General features: G+C 39.0%; 1 protein-coding gene across 9 annotated transcripts in view; it reads left to right on the top strand.

The window, feature by feature from the left end:
- The window catches only part of OSBPL8 (oxysterol binding protein like 8), a 96,657-nt gene that overhangs the window by 56,880 nt on the left and 26,684 nt on the right, over nucleotides 1–13,093 (top strand). For 7 of the 9 annotated variants that reach the window (XM_074573669.1, XM_074573661.1, XM_074573617.1 and 4 more), the window contains one exon: nucleotides 8,545–8,615. In XM_074573669.1, coding sequence (XP_074429770.1) covers nucleotides 8,545–8,615 — 71 coding nt within the window. Of the gene's footprint in view, nucleotides 1–1,245; nucleotides 1,489–8,544; nucleotides 8,616–13,093 lie in introns of all 9 variants that reach the window. The other 2 variants (XM_074573644.1, XM_074573638.1) reach the window with 1 other exon arrangement.

The following is a 13,093-nucleotide window of genomic DNA, read 5'->3' as shown; positions in this document are numbered from 1 at the left end:
GTTATAAAATACTTCAGTATTATCCTTGAGTCAATGTGAACTGAAATTATTGAGCTGCAAATAGTAAGTACAGTTCTTTGCATAAGCAGCTGGAGTAAACAGTATTATTCAAGGATTAATCAAATTCACACTACCATTGATGTAATTTGTGGGATGTGTTTCACATCCCAGAAGAAGAGGAGGCCTCTAGTATGGAGTAAGGGAGAATGCAAGCTCCTATTTTCAAGCCAATTCTTAGTGTCTTATTTTCTGCTTTCCAGCAAACAGAGTAGGTCTCAAAACATGTTTTGTCAGAAATAAGGTGTGATGGGGAAAATGGGATCAGCAGAGAAGCACCAGACAGAAATAAAATTCCACATACAGAAGAGGGCAGCCGTGCATACTAGTCATCATGGCAAAGAAGCCGCTGATTTAACAAGCAGTGGATGAAGGAGGTTAGGGAGAGCTTAAGCTTATCTTGCTTTATTCTGGTAGCTCTCAGCAGGAACAGGTTGGATTAGCTGATTTCTAGTCTTGAAGCACAATTTTCTGAGTATTTTTTTTTATGTTTAAAATTTAAGTAGGTTCATTTAAGTGTTTTATTCATTGCATAAAATATTTGGGGCATTAATAATAAAAACCCCCTTTTTGTGGAGCTTATTTTATGCAACTCCTCTAGGGGGCTGGCTGGTTTGTATGTATAAATATGGCAGAGTCTTAGAGAAGAAAAAGCTAGCACTTTACCATTTAAAGAAAAATAAGAAATTAAGAAGTAGAAGCCGTGGCAATCAGCTGATGAAAACTAGCTAAGTGCCTAAACAAGCACTTCAACATGGCTGTGTAACGCAAACTGTCAGCTCCCTTTTCAGATTCCCATAGTGTACCACAATATCAAATAGGGAAGCTGCATAGCTCACGAGTTGTGCTTTGTGCAAGGTAAATTTGGGACTTGAAAGACTAAGAGGAAAAAGAACGTATTTAATGAATCCTTAAAACCTAAATAATCACCATTTTTGTGTACTTAAAAAGCAGAGATGAGTAGGACCAAAACTGAGATGTAAAAAATGAGATGCAGTGTATTTGTGGAAAAGAGGAGCTGAAGCAAAGCCATTCTGCTTTAAGCATCCTAATGGGTTTGACAAGAGGAGTATAGTGTTGCTTGGCTTGCTGCTGATTTGGCAGCCTCTGTCTCTTCACTGCATTTTTCACGTGTGCCCTTCGTTTGTTTCTTTTTTTTTTTTTTCCCTTTTGTATCTTACTCATCAGAATGTGAGGTAAAAGGCTGTTACTGCAACACTCTTGTTCCAACCAGCTAATGCTAACCAGCTTTCACAGAGAACATAATCCTTACACAAACACCTTAACTCATGAAGGAAGAGGGTCCAGTGCGACGTAGGTTTTCTTCATGTGCTGGGATTTCATCTGTGTTTGCTCCAAGAGCTGATGGCCGAAAACTTGTCCGGAATGCTTCATTTGGAGGATATAACGAGCTCTCTCCTGCTTTACCAGGTTTGTTTTGGTCTTGCATTTCTTAAGATCTATGGAAGAGAATATAATTTCCTCTTCAGTTTTTCAGCTTGAATAAAAATAATGTACTGAGATGTTGGTAGAAATTAGAAAGAACAATGCTTGTATGCATTTAGATAACAACTCTTTGTAGTAGCAAGATTTGCAGATAGGCAATTGAGTAAGTTAACTTACACCATGGCAAATCTCTCTTTAAAAGGCATTTGTGTATTTGGTACCGACTGAAATATTTGTTTTGGTTGCTTGGGCTTTTATGAGCGAAGTTCTGTGATGTGGTTTATAAACGCCTTCCTCCCTCATACTTTCTGCTCCCCCGCACACAATGGACTTGCTTTAAAATAGTAAGGTACAGCAGAAGGTTTTAATTTAGCTGTAGCTACTGTAGAAGCTGCATGTTTGTCATCAGTGGCTTGACATAAAATTACAAGATAGAATGAGTTAGGGCTAACAGCATAGCCTTGCTAAACTCTGTAGTGCATAATTTTTAAGACATCTAACATCAGAAAGGGCTTAAACCTCCTTTTGCTCAGATTTGTTGTCTCCTGAAAAGCAGTACTGGAATATTGAAATGAATTACTCGTCTTTCATTGTCCATAATGTGCACTTCTGATATAGGTACCTGAATTTCAGCAGTGTATTTCAGGAAACTTTGATGCTTGAAAATGTGTTACAAGGTCACCTCTTCCTGAAAGGGGACATTGTAGAAATTGCACATTCTTACCAGAATTACCCTGTATGTGTGATTTGTCTTGTGCATGCACACATATGCACTTTGTTACATAGTCCCATGGGGCCAGAATGCTGGAGGGGGGGAAGTAAAATAGTTTTCGCTTTTTATTGTATGCCTTCTGCAGAATGGCTCACTGAATTTGTAAGCCCTGGCTCTGAAGCCATGGAAAAGAGTTGGGATGTGGAGTATAGGGGAGGTGGCAGGCTGGAGATTGGGGAGCTCTCTGCATCACTGGCAGGTGCTGCCTTGCAGAATCACTGGAGCAGCATGTTCAGCCTCAGGCAGGTGGGGGCAGTTGCTTGGGACACCACATTCTATTAAACTTCATTTTTTACCCTGTAACATTTCCTTTCACTCTGCTTCAGGAAACGATTAGCTTTCTACCAAGAATCTAATACTGAATTTTATTCAAGCTGCTCAGGAAATAGAGATCTCAAAGCTTGAAAGCATGGAGTTGGCAACTAGGCAGATCCTCCCGATCTTTAAAATAAATGCGTGTTGTCTGGTAATTACTGAAACAAAACCGAATTCATTTCTTATTTGCCTTCTTCCTGTATAGCGTTCTACATTAAAGCTGATCACTGTTCATAAATGGACAATGAATGACTTCTTAGTATGCAGAACAAATGGAAAACAGTTTGTAATGAAAAAAATCAAGTGTAAATATATAACTAAAAAATGTTTTATCATTTGGAATCTTCCATATATATGAAGAATTTAAACAATATTAACATGCTGAAAGGTATAATCTTTCAGTTTGGTTTAAGCAAAGATTAGTTATTGCCTGTCTAAAAGGCAAGTATAGTTACAGTGAGGACAATCTTTGGTTATTATTGTTTATTTTATATGGTGTTAGCAAAAGAAAACATGACCATGAGAAAATACGCAAAAGGACTTTGCTTGCTTTTCTGGTTACTTCAGTTTCAAAATCCATGGAGGAATCTGAATTAGTTAATATGGGATTGTATTCTTAAAACTGGTTGTCAGCAAGCTTTTGAAAGTCAGTTAAAAAAGCCTATTGTCTCCTGTGTTCAATTTGTTTAAAAGATATTTTTTTTTCCTGCTGTGTTTATTATATAACAGCAGTATTATATCGCCCACTAGGTATAGCTCATAGTTCTCCCAGAAGCGTATAGTTTTTCAGCTCAATTATTTGTTCTTCACAACTGCACATGCACACCAGTAATCATATCAGGCCGTTCCTTGCTTTTCTTTTGGAAATCAGTAATATTGTTGCTTGGCTTGCTATTTGTGATCTTTTCATGTGTTGCTTTTTTACCGGTTCTTCTCTTTGTTGGGAAGAAGCCTCCAGTGGACAGTAATTCTTCCTTTTTGGGTAAAATAGATCTGACATTAAAAAGTAACGGTTTTTTTCCTGATTTATTTTTTGCAAGTATCCTAATTGCAGATGGTATTTATCGAGAGGTACAAAAGGAGTATTTGAGATGCAGGAGATGTTATGTGGTTGGTTTTGGTTTTTCCTTTCCCTCAAGATTGATTGAAGGGACAGATTGCGGGTGTGACTTTAAAGAACGATACCTGTGTTATGCTTCAAAATTGAGAGCTTGAGAGCAGCCCTGAAGAAAAGGACTTGGGGGTGCTGGTAGACGACAGGCTCAACATGAGCTGTCAGTGTGCACTAGCAGCCCAGAAAGCCAATCGTATCCTGGGCTGCATCAGGAGAAGTGTGGCCAGCAGGTCGAAGGAGGTGATTCTCCCCCTCTACTCCACTCTCGTGAGACCCCACCTGGAGTACTGTGTCCAATTCTGGAGCCTCTACTAAAAGAGAGATATGGACATGCTGGAACGTGTCCAGAGAAGGGCCACGAGGATGATCAGAGGGCTGGAGCACCTCTCCTATGAGGACAGACTGAGAGAGTTGGGGTTGTTCAGTCTGGAGAAAAGAAGGCTCCGAGGAGACCTTATAGTGGCCTTCCAGTATCTTAAGGGGGCCTACAAGAAAGCTGGTGAGGGACTTTTCAGGATGTCGGGTAATGGCAGGACTAGAGGGAATGGATTAAAACTAGAGATGGGTCGATTCAGACTGGACGTTAGGAAGAAGTTCTTCACCATGAGGGTGGTGAGACACTGGAACGGGTTGCCCAGAGAGGTGGTGGAAGCCCCATCCCTGGAAGTTTTTAAGGCCAGGCTGGATGGGGCTCTGAGAAACCTGGCCTAGTGGGAGGTGTCCCTGCCCATGGCAGGGGGGTTGGAACTAGATGATCTTTAAGGTCCCTTGCAACCCTAAGAATTCTATGATTCTATGAAATCTCTTAACTGGACAGTTTTGTTTTAAAAAGTACCTTACCACAGACTTTATCCTAAAGATTATTTAATGCTAATCTTACAATATGTATATATATACTCCTCATTTTTTGTCAAAGACGATGTTTTGGCAGATTTTTTTCTTTTGGTATTGACTGTGTATTCCAGCTCAGTCTCTAAAGCAGCGCTGTTTGTTACTGTTTCATTGCCATCTTGCCTTTATAGAGTTCTGGTGGTGTGAGTTGCAAACCGTTGTCAGGCTCTTGCATGTTTGAAAGCTCATCATGAGTTTTCACGTAGATTTCCGCCTGCAAATTTTGGAAGGAGTTGCCTAGTGCTCACAGTAGGAATGTACTAATGGACAGTTTCTCTTGGCTTCTAAGGTCACACTGTGAACTGTGACTGACTGCACTGGGGTTGGGATCAGCTTTCAGAGCCCATGGGGCCTGTGATGGTAAGACAAGGAAGGTCACGCTGGGAGAAAGTCTGTTAAGACACAGCGTTGCTCTGAACACAGTCCCTGACGCCCAGAACTGCTTTAGAAGCTAAGGTAGTGAAACTTGTGTTTAAAATAAAAATAAGTTTTTTTTAAAATCTGCAAGTGTCTTAAACATTACTGGGAGCTCAGTCTGCAGCTCTGAAGGTTGATTCAAATGGCACTTGCTTGCTGTCTCGTAACTCTGAAGATTGCTTTCAGGATTTTAGGTAGAAAATGGTACACAAATTCAAGAGATTTAATGGAGATGAAGTTACAGAAAGGGACTGCATCTTCAACGCCTGAATTTCTACATTGTGAAATGTGAGCTCAGGTTATCTTGTTAAGGAGTTCCTGATTGAATTACAGGATGGGAAACAACAGGTAAGCTAAAAATGTAAAGCCCCAAACCAATGCTGGTAAACACTGAAAAACTTTAAACACATTCTTTTTATTGGACCCTGCCTCTAGCCTCTCATACCTTGGCAGTCTCTGCTCCAGACACTGATTCAATGACTTTTTATTGTGCAATTTTCAGTACCTCTGGGGTGAACAGAACTACAAAAAGAGCAATAACGCAAAGTCTTGGCTTTGTTGTTGTCTTTGTCAGAAATCCGTAGAGAAATTTGTTCTTCATAACTGGTAGCAGGAAGGAGGAAACCAGTATTTCTTATAGTTGATTCTGTGAATTATAGTTGTTCTGTTGTTGTTTCCTTGACCAAGTATTTCCATGGCAAAGTGTCCTCAGCTTGGGCCCATATATAGCTGCTTGTGATGTTTCAGTACAGATTTTCCTGTAGGTATTAGTACCAAACTGTTCTTGTTAGAAGAAGACTGCTTATGGTATTGAGGTCTCTCCATCTTAATAGAGGCTCCCTGGAAAACGCGCCCTTACAGTATGTGAGGTTGTGTCTGGATCAGCACCTGAATTACAATTTATTTTTTAACACATGTTTTAGCTCATGGGGAGAAAAGCCATCTGTCTGTGTTCTGAGTGAGATTATCCCTTCTACAGAGAGGGAGGTTACAAGTGGGATGGCATGGCATGTAAAGCTGACAGGTTGGGTTTTCTCACAGACCAAGATGGAGCAGTGCAAGGTGTTCCAGGATCTGCAGCACCCTGACATGTGTTCATTAGCCAACCCCTGCGACAGCCCTTTGGTGTGCGTGTAAGGAAGGGAAGAGTGAGTGTGGTGGCATGTTTATAAACCAGCAGGCACGCACACCTCTCCAGCTGGAGACACTGGAAGCAAGTTGGTGGAATTCAGCTGAACTTTGGCCTTTGTGTCTGATTCTCTGGGACAGAGTAGTTCTTTCTGTTTTCGTTTCTGCTTGGTGATACTGATGACAAGCTTGTTTGTGAAGATAAAACCATATGTTTGTTAGATAAGGGTGTATAAAGCCCTTAAAATTGTGCTTTAGACAGCAAGCTGTGAATTATAGCTTCTCTTCTGTAAGAACAATCCTGACTTAGCAGTTCCTTGTTGATTCCCATCACTAGGGCTTTTGTATGTGCCTATAAATAAATAAGTAAAAACGGGAAAGCCATTAGAAAATTCCTGCAGTACATTTTCAGTGGAACTTGGTTCCTAATAAGGGGTTTATTTTTGTGTATGGGAGTGAGGAGAAAAGCTCATTACTGTGGTTCTGATGTGTATTTGGATGCCTAATACTAGCATCGAATATAGTAACTTCTTAGTGAACTAAGGCAGGTGTTTCCTCTAAGGCTTGAAGCAACTTTTGTTTTGTTTCGGCACCTGATGACTGGTGCTGTAGGAAATGTGTCTTTGTATTTCTTGTTACACAGGAAATGTGGCTTCTGGCCTCTGGATCGTGACATGCCTTTTTGTTTTTTTCCGGATTCCCTAGTACTACAAATCTTCTGCCCGTCTAAGTACTTCTTACCTGCGGTCTAGTGGTCCTCTGCATTATAGGTTTTCATTAGCTGAACAAAGGGTTTCATGAACTGTGCATGGAGGGGCTTCTGTAAAGGCGTGTAAAGGTTTCTTTAAAGGCACGTTGGGTTTACTTTGTGTAAATGTAAAATGAAATACCACTGTTTTGCAGTTTATAATTTTAAAAAATATGGTCTTAAAAAAGAATCCCTGAAAAATGTAATAAGTATAAACAAGAAAACCACAAAATACTGATTACCGGACCAAAATTAAGAGGAATCTCGAATTTCTTATGTAACCTGAAGACCAACCTAATGCCTCTCTAACTTAGTGAAACTTCCCAAGATGTGTATTCATCGTAGATGACTCAGCCCTGGCTAAGAGTTTCTGGGTATTGTAAGGGCGAAGATACTAATTAAAAAAAAAAAAAAAATCCTACACTGAACAAAGTACTCAACACTGCTACAGAGAGTTAATAAAAATTCTTTTAAAGTTCATAAAGCGTCCCCACACACTCTGCTGAAGAATGTGAAATTAGACTGTTTCTCTGATAAATTTTCTCTTTGTAGAGATCTGAGTATCAATTTTGTTTCAAAATTGGGAGCATGTTCAAAGGGAAGCTCCGAAGAGCTTTTGCTGTCTGTTTATGCAATTTATCTGCTGAGGTGGTGCCCTCTGGTGGGCTGAAGCTGAGGGTACCACTGTCGGAGTCATGCAAGACTTCTCATCTGCTTGCATTATTGCTGAAATTCATGTATGACTTCATAATTATCTGCCTTCTGTCTTGAGGGCATGAAAATGATGGCATTTTTACTTACTCAGATAAATACATTGCACAATTTGTTTTATTCCTGTTTGTAAAAGCTTTACGCAACCACCAATATCTTCAAAGAAAGTGGATCACTGGGATGTCCTGTCTTGTAACCAGAGTAGATTATTTTTTCTTAAGAGGATGCTAGGTTCTTAGTGTATGTTCTATGGCACATAGCAGCTGCGCAGCAGCACTATTGCCAGTTGTGACCTCCCTTTCCATTGTCACCCATATACTGGCTACAGCCATTGGCTCACTGCTTTTTGAATACTGGGAAAGTGTGGAACTTTGTGAGTCACTCGCAGAAGACAAATGTGGGATTTCGACAACTGTTTTAATATAAAATCTTGCAGTTACGCTTATGCAGTGTCAAGTTGAAAGTATAAATTCAAGGGTAATGTAAGCAACCTTTTCCATTTTCTTGCAAAAAACTGATTGGCAATTTTAATTAGTGTTTTAGATTTGCTTTCATGTAGGTGGTATTTAACAATTAGCTCTAGCTACAGAAATAAAAAACAAAAAAGGCTTTATTCTGCTCTGGGCATGCGTGTATGCAGATAGGGGAGAATAAAAAGATAAAAGGACAAAAGTTTGCATACCATATTTATGATTCCTCAGGTTATTGGATCAGGTGCAGCACCATCCAAATACAGTGGACTGTTCTTGACTCGTAGTGGGTATTAAATTAGTTTATATTGTAGTAGCTGGTGTGTTTTCAACTGGTATATATACAGTGATTGAAAATCCAATTTGCTTGCAGCTTTTTGTGCTAAACACAATTTGCAAATTTATTTCAAAGGCTTGCTCATATAAAATGTTAATGTCTTCAAATCATTTGCAACAATGCTGTCTTTTCTTTAAGGTTTTGACAAAGGGAAGGATGATGTGTCACAAAGCAAAGAGGATACAGCACATTCTATGTCAAAAAGCAAGGTAAGGAAAGCAGCCTCCTAATTTGTCTTAAAAATGTCAGTGTGCGAAGGAGTTGTGCATTTTTAATTAAATGCAAATGTGTTTAACTTTCATTGTAGATAATCTTGAAGATTACTCTTCAGATTCAGCAATAGATAAAGGTTAAAGGGAATTTCTTAATATAGTTCTCGGGATGACATCACATGAAAATCTACTGTTCAAATTAGTGAAAATGAAATGTGGAGTCTTCTCACTGTCATCTTGGGGCGGGAAGTTGTCTCGCCATATGTAATGATGGATGGAGGCCAACTCTTGCTATGGAACAGAATTTAGAATCCTTTTAAGCTGTAAGTGAAGATGCTGTTCAGTGAGCTGTAGCAAATCTTCTTATGAGAATGTTAAAAAACCTGTAATTGGAAAAAGTTTAGTTTAATGGCTTAAATTGCCAGAGTAAAATATAGCTAAGTGTAATCTGTTGTGCTGTGTGTTGCAAAGACTTCTGTACACAGAATTCAAGTATAAAGGCCCATTTCGTTAAGGCAATGAGAGTGTAAAGGAAAGCATACTCAGTATAACATTAATCTAGATATAATTGCTGTGCATGTTTATGCTTTCTGGTAGTCTTGATAATAGAAATGGAAAAGGCAGAAGCCAGGCAAATTCATAATCATCATAGTGTAGTTCCAAGATGGAAAAGGCTCACTGAGATGCCATGAAAACTGGGAACGTCCAAAGTGGAGTTGGGAAATGAACACTGCAGTCACCAAAACCTCAGCATCTTGGAGTGGCTAAACTTTAAAAGGAAGAAAGCATAAACTACCTGAGCCAACCAAAAAGAATCTTTTTATGTAGTCATCCCACGTCTTTTCTCTCCAGAGCTGTGTTTTGTTCTGATCACAATTGTCTACCCAAATAGTTTCCAACAGCATTCTTATTCAGGATAAAATGTTCTGTTCTTCTGGTATTGAAATAGTATGCACATGATGAGACATTTGTGTAAAACGTCATTGTAGTAGCATAGAGAAAAATCTACTACAGCTACACTTTCCTTTCCCAAGTTCTTTTAAATTTGTAGGTTACAGTTATAGAAGCTATCAGGTTTAGGACGCCGTATAGGCTGCTCTGATGCAACCTTCTTTATTTGTTGCCTATTGTGCATGAACATTTTGGTTGGCAAAGGTGCCTGGCATATCAATGCACTGAATTTTTATCTAGTAATGTTGATGTATTTAGGTGTGGAATTCCAGGAAAAAAAAATATTTTCAATTGGGGGTCTCATAAAACAGCTGTCGCTTTCTCTTCAAGACATTAAAGATTAAAGAGAAGAGGGAAAAACTGCACTTTGCAGGCGGGGAGGTTGTGTATGGTTTAATCACTGAATGGAGTAGCTAAGTTCACTTGTTTTTCTTATTTAGGCTGGCTATAGGATACAGTTTAAATTACCCAGCTGTGTGGTTTTCTATTTTCTGCTAGGATGTCCATGGTTTTTTAGAGGCAAATGTGATAACAGACACTTAAACAGATTGTCAGTGCGCAGCAGGCGTGGGCTGCTCTGTAGGAGAAGGTGAGGACCTGAGCTTGAGCACAGCTGGCTCCCCAGGGAGATGGGGGAGATGCCGGCTTCTCACCGCTTTCTGGCACAGCTCTTTCCATCGGGCTCTGCGGCAGGGTTAGTACTGCAGTCTCTCAGAGCCGGCCCTGGGCACAGGCAGCCGCAACCCTAGAAGGCAGGGGGATGACTCTGATTTTTCTGTGGTATTTCAGGTGTCAGTGCCTTAAAGAGAAATGTTAAAGAGATATCAAAGGAAAATCAGCTCAACTTAAAGGTTACAGTAGCATTTCCCTGCTTAAATGGTGTCATCAGAACTGCACTGGGGTGAGCAGATTAGTTTCTGCAGCTGATGCTGCAGTTTTATGGTGTGTAGCTAAGCATTTCAAGCGGTTGGTGTCTTATATTTGACTTGGAGTCACAAAACTTTCCGTCTTTCAGCTTTACTGTGTCCTAGAGCCTCACTTGTCAGGGAGACCAATGAAGCACACTTCACCATCCAGCCTGCTTCTGATCAAAATATCTATGTTGGTCCAGAAACCTCTAAGTCATTTTTTACTTGAAAATCAAGTTAATACTGTCTCTTTTAATTCGGATTTATTTCAGACTCTATTCATCATTTATCTCTGACTATCCAATTTGTTTTTTCTGTTCCTTATATTTATTTTTGGTTCTTGTCTGTCTTAAGTCTTTGTGTGCTTTGTCATTACTTTTGTTTGTGTCTTTCTACTATCACAAATGAGACCAAAATTCCTACTTCTCCTAATACATGTTTTTCTTCATCCTTATTTTTACAATTACTGCATGTAGGCCTTGATAAGACTAGTGGTTCCTTTATAACCCACAAATAAACTTCAGGCTGACACAATATGGTAACTATCACAGCTGTGGAGGTAAAGTAGCAGCCCTTCTTTTTAAGTAAGGATGGAAAAGCCGTGATGAGATTTGCCCAGAATCTGGTTCTGAATGTAACTTGCTGGGGGTTGCAGTAAGTTCTCTTAAAACGTTTTCTTCTTTTAAATTTTAATCCCATTTACTTTGTGTGTATGTAACACTGAGAAAGTGAATAGCTTAAAAATATACGCATCGCTGATCTGTCTCATAATCCATTGGACAGGTAAATATGGACCTTTATTCAGTGTCACATTAGCGAGCTTTAAAACTGAGATACCAAGAAAATTAGTTTTTGTACCCCGTGATACTTACTGGTTTGGGGTTTTTATGTGCATGACCTTTAGATTGCATTAGCTTTCTGTTGGTGAGCAACTAGAATATTTATAAATGTTTTACTTAAGGTGCTCCATTATACCTTGCATAACGAGTTCGTTACCTCTTCTTATGTGACAGTGATAAGCCTTTTCCCCTCTTCTGTTATTACATTTAAAGTACTGTATTTCCTTTAACTTCTAGACAGAGGAATTAAATTTCAAGTTGTATGTTTGTCTTAAAGCTAAATTTTGAGCGTTAAGAACATATCATTAATACAAAATGAAGAGGTTTCCTTCATTTTTCCAAGATTTATATGGAAGTTAGGGAACATTTACTTATCATTGAAATTATTTTGAGATAAAATTACTTTTTACTAGTTATTGCACATACCTTTTTGACACTAGCTATCCAAGTAGAGTCCTGTAAAGTCTTAGTTCTGAATGAAAGGCGTCAAAATAGGATCAAAGTTAAATTGCTTTGTTCCACTGTTAATCTTTAATTTTTAGTTGTTTGGTTTGAGCCACTCGTGTTAAGCAAAAGAGTGCTCAAGTGCACTGTCTTTATTGTTGCAATAAGTTTTCTCAAAACTTGCATATTTTTTGACTGACATTTTATCGTATTCCAAAATAAAAATTCAGTGAATAGACATTGCATTGTAGTCTGAGATTTGAAATGACTAGTCAGAAATGTTAAACATCTTGAGAAGCAGTTTTCGTAAACTGTCCTTGAATTTACACAGTTTAGAAGGCTACATTGATTTTTCTTTTTCCTTATTCTTTTTTTTTACTAGGCAGTAACTTTGCATCCATCAGGCTTATATTTCAGTGCTTAAAGAAATGCAACTCTTTGTAATTTACCTGAAGTTTATATATAGTGGATACCTACTCAGTGTTCTCTGCCTTGCAAGTAGGAATGACATGATAACTCTGTGATCAATTCTTTTTTTTTTTTTTTTTTTTTTTTAAAAGAGCTCTGTATCCCAAGGTGAATATTTGGTGGCTCTAATTCCCTTTCAACTAGTAGGCAACAGATGCCAAGGAGTAAACTTTGAACCTTATAAGACGTGGGAAGGGAGAAATCATGTGGTGCTGAGGCAGCATATTGTCCTGCCATGAATAGGGACTTGGGTTTCATAAGCAAACCTGAGTCTCGTTTCCCTTTCTGTTGCCACTGTGAGCTTCTCAGAGATGACTTGTGAAGTAATCAGAGCATGGAATTAGGGAGGAAGGAGCAGAACAAGTGCCATTAATGGTCGGTTGTGCTCTGGTGATTTATAGAGCGCTGAATCCTAGATTGAAGAGGCTGTATTTTCCTTCATGGGTCATGGGGTAAGTGACTCTATAGCAATCCATTCGGAGGAGCTGTCAAGTTATGAATGAAGGCATTGGGATTTGTATGTCATGGGAATGACTTCTGTGATTAAGCATGAGGATTCTCCTAAAACCTTGTCTCTGCTAACATAATGCTTAACTAGTCAAGACTGTGACATATCAAGTAATGGGCTACATGGGCTAAATATTGACTGCATATAGTTCAGCTTCTTCTGGAAGAATCTCAGTCTTCCTTCCCATAAAACCCTTACGAAAAAAGACTCTATAAATAGGTGGTGAATGGCTCATGTTACAAGTTCTGGTTTGTTTGGTTTGGTGGTTTGTTTTTCTTTTAGTGGGAGAAGCAGTAGAGAAAGGAGTGGGAATGGGAACCTTACAAACATAACTGGGCACTTCAAACACTTTCTAAA

Source organism: Larus michahellis, chromosome 1 (assembly GCF_964199755.1).
Source record: "Larus michahellis chromosome 1, bLarMic1.1, whole genome shotgun sequence".
NCBI classification, from domain to species: domain Eukaryota; kingdom Metazoa; phylum Chordata; class Aves; order Charadriiformes; family Laridae; genus Larus; species Larus michahellis.
This window is presented reverse-complemented; position numbering and strand designations above follow the sequence as displayed.